The sequence below is a fragment of the Dermochelys coriacea genome, chromosome 1 (assembly GCF_009764565.3).
Source record: "Dermochelys coriacea isolate rDerCor1 chromosome 1, rDerCor1.pri.v4, whole genome shotgun sequence".
NCBI classification, from domain to species: domain Eukaryota; kingdom Metazoa; phylum Chordata; order Testudines; family Dermochelyidae; genus Dermochelys; species Dermochelys coriacea.
In genome coordinates, this window is record NC_050068.2 from 230,025,117 (window position 1) to 230,037,393 (window position 12,277).

At 38.2% G+C, this 12,277-nt stretch overlaps 1 protein-coding gene across 8 annotated transcripts in view; it reads left to right on the forward strand.

Moving 5' to 3' along the window:
- Window positions 1-12,277, forward strand: part of SCUBE1 (signal peptide, CUB domain and EGF like domain containing 1) — a 304,521-nt gene that overhangs the window by 171,213 nt on the left and 121,031 nt on the right. For 3 of the 8 annotated variants that reach the window (XM_038386054.2, XM_043515687.1, XM_043515692.1), the window contains exons 6-7: window positions 3,338-3,454; window positions 6,417-6,506. The exons of 2 other annotated variants lie outside the window; for them this stretch is intronic. In XM_038386054.2, the coding sequence (XP_038241982.1) occupies window positions 3,338-3,454; window positions 6,417-6,506 (207 nt within the window). The remainder of the gene's footprint in view (window positions 1-3,337; window positions 3,455-6,416; window positions 6,507-12,277) is intronic. 3 more of the 8 variants (XM_043515695.1, XM_043515700.1, XM_043515706.1) reach the window with 1 other exon arrangement.

The following is a 12,277-nucleotide window of genomic DNA, read 5'->3' on the forward strand; positions in this document are numbered from 1 at the left end:
GAAGTTTACAAGAAATCTCTTTGTAGGAAGCGGGTTTGGATTTCTTAGGCAGCTCACTATAATACTTTTCTATAAAAAAGGGGAAGATCTGGATTTTGGAGGTAATATCATGGCCCCATAAAGACAATCAGAGTTTTGCCATTGACTTGAATGGAGCCAGGATTTTGCCCATTCAATGAAGAAAGAAAACTCTCCAACCTTTTGTTATTAGAGGGTTAAAACTAGAGATGGGCCTCAATTTATATATATGCAGAACTGGATTTCACACCCCAAAGTTCATAGTGGTCCAGCTTTGGAGTTTTGGTTCAAGTTGCTGAAGAGATAGGGAGAAGCTAAAAATAGGAATCTGGATCAGATTTCAAGTCCCTCAAAAATCTGAGTATTCAAATCCAGGATTTTTTGTTTCAGGCCAATCTCTAGTTAAATCTAGAACATACTACTAGTTTGCTAAATTAAATAATTTCCTGTTGCAGCCCTGGGTTCCTCAGCCACCATCACCATAACATTTTCAGCAAGAGATAGTGAATAAGTTTATTATTTAAGGTACCGAAAGTCAATTTTTTTGTGGACCAACCTTGACAAGTTTCCCCTTTAAAGACTAACATAGGTGGATAATAAATTATCAGAAATACTTTTCACTGTACAGCATGGCTTATTTTGCAGATATAGGAAAAGACACAAAAAACATCAGTCCAAAATTCCCTCTGTGAAATCACTAGGCCAAATTCTTCTATCTATGTAGTTATATAGCCTTCATCAACAATAATATCTGAGCATCTTGAAATCATTAATGGATTTTTATCTTCCCAATAACCCTACTAGGTACAGAAGTATTATTTCCATTTTACAGTTGGGAAACTGAGGCACGGGGTAAATTTAGTGACTTCCCAAGTGGTCTACCCTCTAAACCATCCTTCTTACCTTTTAAATTCCACTGGAATAAATCTGGAACAACTCCACTGACCTCAAATATGTTACCATGGATTTACACTGGTATAACTGACAGTAGAGTTTGGCTCAGTGTCCACAACCCAGTAAATTGTTCCAGAATTAGATCTTATTTTGCCTGGAGTTGATTTAATAATAATTCTTTTTAAAAAAAAATACTAGGGTTGAATTTTCAAAAGTGCTCAGTGCTCGCCTAACTCTGCTCCCACACTGGCGACAATGATTAAACAACAGTTGACTCAATTGGAAGGACAATTAAGCCAACGCTGAGACAACTCTTTTGAAAGTCTCACCCCAACTTTTATTTTGTGCCACCCACATAGTGAGAGTGTCAGTGTAACCATTTTTATGATTTTGCAGAATGCGATATTGTCTGGCGAATGGAGACTTCACTGTGCAGAGAAGCAGGGAAATTGGCATTTAATCCTACATGAATTACTTTAAACTGCATCATTCTAGAGTAGCTTTTTGTAGAAACATGTCTGTTCTCCTTACACCAGTGTAGGTCAGGAGTAACTCTATTAAAGTGAAGGGAGTTGCACTGGTGTAAAACAGTATAAGTGAATGAGAATCAAATTCCACAGTTATGCATTTTAATGTGCACATTGGAAGACTCCATTTCAGGCATCTATCTCATTCTGGATTTGATTCTCTTCTCACATCAGTGTGAGTCAGGAGTGACTCCACTGAAGTTAGTGTAAAACTGGTGAACATGAAGAGAATCAGGCCCTCTTTTTGTGAGTCTTCTAGCAAGATTTCAAAAATACGTGAAGCCTAACTTCAGGCTATTAAGACACCTGCCTGATTTTCGAAAGTGTTGAGCTCCTGTTGAGATTACGTGTCTTAAATCTGGACCTAAAATATTCAGTTTAGCCCCATCTCTAGTTTTAGCCCTCTGATAATTAAATACAGCAAAGTTTTTCTTCCTGCTTGCAGGTGATTACACACCAGAAAATTCAGATATATTCCATTTTTTAGAGGCTAGTAAAGTGAGATCATTGAGATGAATCATACCTGTAAGACACTCCGCACTTTTGAAAATGAGAGGTGTTTTAGTATGAGTTTGAGAGCCTCACTTTAAGTTCCTTTTAAAAAAAAAAATCTTGGCTTTACTTAATTATTGGCTTGGATACTTTATAAATTCTCTGTCTAACAAGGGAAATCCTGGTGATATTTAAATGTAACATGGCAGAGAATACTGTGGTTCTAGAACCAGTCTAGGATGGCTTAGAAATAAATAAATATCTGTGCCAGAGAGCTTCCTTTGATTAATAGAATTCAGTATTTAAACTGACATAATATTTAGACATGCCAAAATTATTTACTTATTCATGATATATAAATAAATAATTAGACATTTGATTTCCCAATCCTTTTTTCAAAAACTATATTCCAATATACGCATGCACGAAGGGTCTGATCCTTCTCCATCTTGACCCTGGTGTAGACATTTGGACTTGTGTATAATGACAGGAAAGTGTGTTTAAAACTCTGTCAGATCACAGTTGTTTCATTTTGTGTGCACTTTGCACAGGTGTGTGGCTACACGTGGTGTAAAACAGGAGGAGAATCAGGCCCATTATAACCTGATTACTATTTAAGAAATGCCAGCGTCCTATGAGTTAAAAATGAAATTCCCTCCTGAGACAAAATCTGCTTTATTAGAAATTCTTTAAAATTGCTAAATTCTGCCCACCTTGAGAATTTTGTCTCAGAAAATTTCTTTGTTGTTAGAAGTAATTTTAGTAAATATATACTGAAGTGATAGTGAAATCTCCATAGGCTACTTCCTAGTTGAAGCCAATATACTGTAGTCCCCGAAAAAGGCTTTTAAAAAAAGAAAAAGGGTCTCCTGTCTTATTTTTAAACATTCTTCTATTCTGGGAGGATTAGAGTTTTTGAAAGAATAGATTTCAAGACTGATGTATTTTTGCTCTTGCGGTCTGGATCCCTGCTTCCTTCAATTATGGAGTGAAGCCCAGCAGGAGAAGAAAAATGCTATCTATAGACTGGAAAATATGTCTGTATTAGTAGACTGTTCATTTCTTCGTGCCATATACATCATGGATATGAACCATGGCGTTTTAGGAGGAGAGGAAATTGGCTGGTCATTCATGCTAAAACAACTAATCCAAACAGAATGAATTTTAAAAAGTGCAACATTCTGGGTTTTTTTAATTACATGGGTGAGGGAGGAGTTAGTTAGGGAAAAAGGAAACCAGGCAAAGAACGGAGAGTGGAAACACCCATAAATAAAAATGTTGTGTTGTCTAATGTCTTGCTTTATAACTGATCTTCTGTATTCTAAAAAGGCCCTCAAAAACTAATTGGTTTCATTGTAATTTTATTTATGTATTCATATATACACATACATTTTGGGCATAACTAGTAACCTGTAACTATGGAAATGGAGGCTGCCAACACACCTGTGATGACACAGATACTGGTCCTGTGTGTGGTTGTCATCAGAAGTATGCCCTGCACTCAGATGGCCGAACATGCATTGGTAAGTACCTCTCTAAAGCACACTTTTTACTAGTAATATGCTAGAATGAGTTGGTATGTGTGTGTGGATGCTAGGAGATTAAAACTATTGTTGAGAAGAGTGTGCAATAGTAGGTTTTGGTCATAACAGTTAGGGTCAAACTTTGCAAAGAGATTAAAAGCATACAGTTATGATTGTTTTATGTAAATGTTTGTGAAATATCCCATTGTCATTGCTTTGTCATTTTAATTCTGTTTTTATAAATCAAATTTAATAACTTTTAAAATTGAAAAGCACAAAAGGTAACTATGGATCAAGGATCAACTCTACCCCTTTTTACTCATATGAGCAGTCCATTTATTTCAGTGGGACTACTCACATCAGTAAGGTGAGTAGGATTTGATCCTAATATTTTTTAAATTCTATTTGTGGATAATTTAATGTCCATGATATGCTTTTTTTCCTGGTTTTTTGTTTTTGTTTTATAGCAAAATAATAGTACTCATTGTGAGTAAGCTTCTAGTGTGACTGTCAATGGGAAAATGGCCTAGCAGGAAGTGAAGCATCCTGGGTGATGCCATGCAAATATTTATTATTACAAAGTACATTGTTTGCATAATATTATCTGTTTTTGTACAAAAAGGAACTTTTTGCAATAAGTTAATCAGCAGTTATGTTCCTTTTTTACACTCTTACTCTCAAAATCAGAACCTAAAAATCCATAATGGTTTTCATCATCTTCACATTGTTATTGATTAGTTTGTTTCAAAAATGTATAAAGTAATACAAAAAATAGAAAATAAGCTTAAATACTTTCAGAATTAGATGGAAGTTCTTAATCTTCTCTCTCCCTTCTCCATATTTGAAAACATACAGGTCCTGATCCCCAGCCCACTGAATTCAATGGAAATCTTTCAGATTACTTCAGTGGGCTTGAGACCAGGCCCATAGGCAGCGAGATCTGTTCAGACAAACCCCTATGCCAGCTCATGGAATTGACCTCAGATAGGGCTCAGCATAGGGAAAGGGGTCCGATTGCACAGATCTCATGACCGGATCAGGGCTGTAGCCTTCACTAAAGGAAAAGTTATCAAGGTACAACAATTACCATGTCTTGCTGTATACACTACCTATTCCTGGACTGTTAGGATCTCTCTATCAGTACATTCTGTTAACATATTGGTCTGAGTTCTGCAGTCCCTCTGCATAAGGAACTCCTATTGAAGTTTATGGGACTTCCATGTGGGGAGAGCTTGCAGGATTGAGGGCCCTAATACCAGGTTTTATTAAGGAAAATAAAATAAATTTTTGATGCTCCCATTTGCCAAGAGTTCACTGTTCATTGATTTCCTCAGGTTGATGTTTAAATTTGTCCATCATGTTCAAAAGGATGTATACACTGCACTCCCCTGGCTTTTTTTATTACTATTATTTTTCATTTTTGTAATGTAACAAACACAACTCCATGTTACATTCTTTGGTCCTGTGATGTAAGTCACATATCACATATTGCTTGTGTTGATTTTCCTCCCTCTGAGTAGTTCTTTCTTTTAGAACACACTTTTTAATTTTTATTTATTTTTTACATTTTTATTCCTGCTTTCTGGTGATGGTTCCTGATTGCCTGTCTTGTCTGATAACTGACTTTCATTAATTATTTACAGAACAATAAAAAACCCACAATATCTCAAACAAAAGCCTCTATTGCAGCCTGATCCCATCTAGAACTTGTTTAAAAACTTCTCGTTACAACTCAACCATGTAGTGTTGCCACAGATCAAACCTGCCAGCCGCCGCCTTCTCCTCCTCCTCCTCATTTCCATTATTCCACTGTTTGCTGTCTTCAGTGGTGTATATATTCTGGGCATCACTGCAAGAATGCAAACTTCTGCAATGCCAGATAAATACTTTTTGACCCTTTGTCTAACACATTTTGACTTTGTTTGCCTGATTTATTTTTTTAACGTTTGCTGCATGTGAAAGTCCCCACTTGCATTTTGTTTTGGCTTTTTTAATAAAGCAACTCCCCCACCCTGCATAAATCATTTTATTTACCCAGCTGCTTCTTTCTCCATTGCTTTCCTGTATAAGAAACCTTTATTTTTATTTCACTTACTGCTCATCTCTTCCCTCCCTTGTGAATGATTGTTTCTATGTATTTCTAATGAAGCATAACTCAACTAAAGTCCTTGTTATGCTGAATTGAAACTCTTACCTATAGGATATCAGAAATTATTTGCAAAATGACTTTTGCTGACATCATCTTGCTTACTGCATGCTTATAAAATTACTAAACCCTGTTCTTGCAACATCTTTTCTAGCATTGAATGTTTAGCTCGTAGTGTTTCATAGACAAGCAGGCAACCAGCACTGCCCAAATTGATCTTTTTTGTGTTTGTTTGGTTTGTTGTCGTTTTTTGGTTTGGGGTTTTTCCTTTTTTTTAAATTTGCATGCATTGTTTGGTTTTTAAACACTCTGTCAATATGTACACGACTATGTTGCACCCATGCCCTTCCATCACCGGATTCTTTTAGCTCTGTGTGTCTATCTCATCTTTGTCCTCAGCCTGCCATTTTCAGATCCCGATCCCACCATCAGCCTGAATCACTTTACAGTTTGTCTTTAATAGTTTGTTTAACTAGAACCCTTGTATTTAAATTTCCATTACTAACATCTGTCTGGGGCAGTCCCTGTTTGCTGTCTCATTCTCTAGTAGGAAACAAGCTTTGTGTGTGTTTTCTGGTTAATTACTTTGTCATTTATCATTCCTCCTCCTCCTCTTCTTCCTTCCCCTTCTACCCAAGCACCCTGTAATTTTTTTCTGGGGTTTTAAGTGGAATTAACTCTCTAACTGGGATTTAGTGCTTTCATGGCTTGCTTCTTGGCTTTGGTTGTGCCATGCCAAGAAACTGTCTTAGCCAGTGGAAAATTGGGCTTTTGATTAACCAACTGCTCCATGTTTGTCCCTTACTTGTGTTTTAGAGAAGGATGAGGCTGCAATTGAGAGTTCTGAGTACAATGCCACGTCAGTAGCTGATGTGGACAAGAGGGTGAAACGGCGGCTACTTATGGGTAACACTTTTCTTCCACTTCCTTTGTTGTGTTCTCACTTTGTCTGTATGTGTGTGTATGGATTATTTTTTTTTGTTTGCTTTTTTTTTTAATTTATTTTAGTTTATTTCATCTATGTTTATGAGGTCACCTTTTTTAAGTTCTTGTTTTCCATCATACAATTTCATTTCTCATTTGTAAACTTTTTCCCCTAACCCTGCAGTTTTCATGTTCAGTTTCTTCTGCATTGAAAGAAACTTTTGCCATTAACTTTACTGACCTTTTGCAAACTACTTCTTACGTGTGATTTGTGTATGTATGTGTGGATCCAGGGTTCACATAAAATCTCATGTGTCAGACCTGCCTTTAGTTTATAAGTGGATGATGATATAAAATGATGCTCTTTTTCATATATGGTGTTATATTTGCTTAGTTAAGTTTTTTGCAGTACTTTTGAGTGAAATGTATATATTATTGCTAGAAATTCATTTATTTCCTTAGCATTGATACGTTGAAAACTATTGTGATTAGTGAGCTTTAATATGATCTTCTCTCAAGATTAGTGCATGGTTTGTTTCTGTGGGTTGTTATCAGCTAAAAAGTGGAAGAAGAACGATCAAGATAATTCTTCTGCTTCTGATACTAATCAATTGCTTAGGCATCTAATAAACTCTCTTGTTCATATTATACGTATGACCATTGATGATGGTGTTCTTTTTGCAAATAAAAAGGAGCTTGCATTTTTGGTTTTCATAGGAGTATATGGTATGGGAACAGAATCAACAATCTGGTTGCTTTTCCTGCTGAGTTATTCTTTAAGGTTGTGGTGGCTGGATCTCTGCCATATTCCTTTTCACATAACAAATGTCATCGAAGAGTATGGATTACTGAACTGCACTGCTACTTTGGAGAAATCCAGTCAATTGGTCAGACTGTATTTTCAGTTTTCATCCGTCTCACATGATGCAAAATGGCCCCACTAGATTTTAAGTGTATTTAACAGAGGTGAAAAGTGCCAGATTGCCAGTCTTTGAACCTGGAGTTCTTTATTTATCCATAGAAGAGGTATAGCATATGAACTGGCAATACAAGCTTCCTGTCAGTTCCCTGGCAATTATCAGCCCAATCCTAAAAAGTGCTGAGCACTTCATAGGTTCAGCACTGTCTGTGAACCTGAGTCCTGATCTGGAAGGACCATTTCTAGAGGACAAGAGAACTGTTCAGTTTCTATGCTAATTTAATCCTTGATAACTAGGATAATTGTTCCAATTGTTATTAGTGGTGTTGATGCTATTTTGACACCTGTCCACTTTGACCAGATTTGAGGCCATCAACTCATTTCAAATCGGTCAACAAACAGCCATCAGATGGTAATGGCTTTGCCATTATCAATCTAAAATGGTATTGAATGGTTATATGTAGGTAAAATACTTTGTATCCTATTACTGAATCCCTCAGTTATCTGCTCCCCTATTGCCATTGGAGTTTCTACAGGTTTGCAGCGTAGTAAAAGTTTGAAATGAAATGATCTAGCAGGCAATCCATAGGTGTAATTTATTGTATAATAATGAATAATGAACCAGTTTAGATTTGCATAAGTTATTGTATAGATCAGTGGTTTTCAACTTTGTTTCATTTACAGACCCCTAAAAAATTTCAGATGGAGGTGCGGACACCTTTGGAAATGTTAAACATAGTCTATGGACCCCCAGAGGTCCATGGACCACTGGTCGAAAACCACTGTTCTATGGAAATGACAGCCTTTCGCAGATTCTTTAGACATAGTCTGTGGACCCCGAATGAAAACCACTGGTATAGATCATCCAGCATCCTAAGGGCACAGTTAATGATTTGGCCAGGGATTTCAAAGAGGGAGTTAGGCACCCATGACCACTGAAAACAAGAATTGTGTGCATAGCTTCCTTAGGCCCTTTCGGAAATTAGAGCACACATACTCTAATTGCTGTTGGACCTTCTGATGTCCAGAAGTGACCAGCACGATCATCAAAGCTGAAAAACAATCCATATTATTGGCCAAAAAAGGTTACACTGTTGACTAGAGTAAAAAAAAAAACAGAATAAAAAAAGTTATGGTTACCAGTATGCTTATTAAATATATCAGGCTCCCATTAACATTTAGTAGTATGTGGGCAGAGGCAAGGGGTTAACAATCCAACTGGTCATATAAGTGGTCAGAAACATTCAATAACTCCTCTATTAACATATATTGGCCAAGATGGGAAATACATGCAGTGGCTGGACTATAGAATCCTTAGGAAAGTTGTCAATTAGAACTGAATAGCTACTGAAATCAAATCTGAAAGGGCAGCAGCAGCTTCTGATCCAATTTCTGGTACAGAGGGAACCTCTGATTGGCTTTGATAGTATTCCAATGCATTTTCAAAGTTAATGACTTTTCCAAATAGCTTACAGTGCCATTGTCTCTTTTGGTACATTTCAAACTGTCCTTATAGAAAGTACACAGTGTTGTTAATTCTCACAAATTTATTATTGTGATTTTGACCCCTGCTGCAGGCAATCTTGTGAAGACAGGAAAAGCTCCAACTTTCATGTGATTTAAGGGAAGGAAGTGGGGGAGATCTTCCCACAGTGCCCTGTAGTTTTGAGAAAAGTGCACTAAACTGCAAGCCCAGAGACCACCATTTCTAGTCCGAGTTCTTCCCTTGACTGCTGTTAATATTTCTGTTTCCTTCACAACCCTTATTGTGAACCCAGGCTTTATACTGCTACCTGGAGCAATTTCATTAACCCATTTCACAGATAACTGAGAGCTTGCACAAGATCACTTCATGCAGAGCTGGGAATAGACTCCTGGCCTCCAATATAATAGAATTAGGTCTCATCCATTTGCTACACTACCTTTCAGAAGCAACATAGATTAGGTTCTTCTGTAATACATACAAACACAGTATGACTATATGTCGCCCTCTAATGGTAGACATCATGAAGAGGGAATCTGATAGAATTCTCTTTCCTTGCTACATATATTTTTCTCTATACCTTGGAGGGCAGACAAGAGACAGGATCTTCTAAAACAATCTGCAATCTACTCATCTTCAGGGCAATTCAGCCTGTCACTAGGAGTTTTCCCCACAATTTTTCATAATGTCTAAAAGGACCAAGGGAGTTTGACTATCCTTTATATCTACCCACCCACCCCTTCACCCCTATGTCCCCTCAGTGTGGACTACCAGGTTCTGAATGGAGACTCCTCCCTCATCATTCAGGAAGTTTCACTGAATGACTTTCTCTGCTCTATGAACTTAAAGGAGACATATCTCCACACTCCTATTCATCCAGTTCATGATCAGTTTCTTCACTCGCACCTGGACCAGGGCCACCCAACAGGAAGAGGAGAACAAATATTTTATGAGGTGAATGGCCTGCTGTGTCCTGTATCCTTTATCTCCATCAAGACTTCTGTGTACTACAAATCCATAGTATTGTTGTAAACTGAGAAAAGAACTTCTTGGTGTACATTCCAAACCTCATTCAACTGTGTCACAGGTTTTTTATGAGCAGAAGCATGGGGTTATTACTAGAATCGGGGAGAAGAGGCATTACAGAGTTGTCTGAGATTGTTTGCTGAGCCAGGATCTCTCAATCAGAAGCCCTTCCTCTCCTGGGGTTAATGGTTGCATTAGTGGACACAATCCAATTGGCTCTGCTCCATAACAGAACTCTACAGGTGTTCCTGGTATTGGTCTGGGATGACCAGGAGGAGTTCTCCGATTATCATGTTCCTCAGCCCTTTGGTGTCCAAAGATCTCTCCACTAGTGACTCATAATGAATAACCTCAAAAGGCAAAAGTATGTCATATCCTAGTGTACTAAGGATTATGATAGAGGCTAATCTCAGGGTATGGGATGCACACATGGGAAACCAATCATGCTAGGGCCTCTGGTTCACATGGGAAGCCTGATGAAGCATCAGCTTTCTTGAATTCAGGACCGTGGGCTAGGGTCTTCAGCACTTCATATCTTGGATCTTCATGTCAGATATCCTGACAGAATTCAACAATCAGACACCAACTGTCTCTGTAAATCACTAGGGAGGCACCAGGAGCTCCGCACTCTGTGTTAGAAATCATCTCGATCCTATCCACTTACGAAGAGACCATCATACTATTTCACGTCTGTTTACCTAATATGTTTATTGTTCCAGAAACTATGAGCCCTTATCTTGAAATGTGAATCTTTTCTGCCTTGACTGTGCTCTTAAGTATATGTTCACCCTCCCCAATGCCCACATCTTCTGTTTATCTCCCAGAAAATTTGGCAGGTTCCTTACTAGCCTCAAAAGGAATATCACAGAACTGTGCATCCTGCCTCAGCTGATCAGTCTTCTGCTACCAGATCCCTGATCCTGACTTTCCTGTCCCTAGCAGCATGGAGATTGACAGGCTAATGCTTCATATTTCCAACTATTCCTCTTAAGGGCAGGTCTTCACTACCCGCCAGATCAGCAGGTAGTGATCAATCTATCAGGGATCGATTTATCATGTCTTGTCTTATCACTTGATAAATTCATCCCTGAATGCGCTCCACATCGACTCCGGAACTCCAGCTTGCGAGAGGCAGAAGCAGAGTCAATGGGGGAGCAGCAGCGGTCTACTCACCGCCGTCCTCATAGCCAGGTAAGTCGACCTAAGATATGCCAACTTCAGCTTCGCTATTCACGTAGCTGAAGTTGCATATCTTAGGTTGACCCCTCCCCCCCCCCCAGTGTAGCCCAAGATTCTTCATTAAGATGCTTCATTTTCTGGTGCAATGAAGGCCTACCAAAATGTCTGGCTCACTTTCTGCCAGTAGTGCCTCAACTCTGTCCTATACCTCTTATTGAATGATTTAAAACAAGGCTTGAGTTACAACTCTTAAATGGCAATTATTTGGCTTGGGAGCACTCAGTCTCACAAGACCAAACAACCCTGCTATACACTCTAATATTTCTTCTTTCCTTCAATCAAAAAATGTTTGATATACATCATTGAGACTAATTGCCGCAAGGAACCTCAACTCAGTTCTTACCTATGTAATTCTCCTTGAATTCTTTGCAGTCCATTTTCCTTTACTATCTGATAATTAGAGTATGTCTACATTGCCCTGCAGTTTGGACTATGAGGGTGTGAATTGCAGCACGGACTAAAGTGCTGTACTATAACTGCTCCCATCTAGACAATGTGGGCATGAAATTAAAGATCCCTAGTTTGCACTAATGTAATTCTGCAGCTCTTAGGTTCACACTGCTGTTCACACCACTGTCATCCAAACTGCAGGGTAGCATAGAAAAACTGTTAGTCTCCTTCATTATTATCACCACTTTTACTCATAGAGTTAGTGAATTGGGTGCTATTTCCTGTAAAGACTCTTTTTCTCCAATCCTTTGCTTCTTGGGTAGGTCTCCAGTCTTTTCCAGAATCGTTACTAGTACCAAATGTCAATTTGCTTTTCTATATTAAGTCAGATGATCTTCTGCCCCAATCCATCTGTCAGAAGGAGATGATTCTACATTCTCTAGTTGTGTTCAGACCCCTCAAGTTCTATTTAAATAGGACTTCACCCTTAAGAAGTGGTAAGAAGCTCTCTTCACCAGTTACAATGAAAAGGTCAAAAGGTTCCTTAAAGTTACTATTTCAGATAACGAGAACAGCCACTAGGGAATCCTCTGATGTTCATAAAACATCTGCATCAGAGTCTCAGATGTGCTTCATTAGATCTGTAGCAACTCCCAAGGCAGAGAAACAGGCCTTTCTAAGAGCAGATCTCCAAGG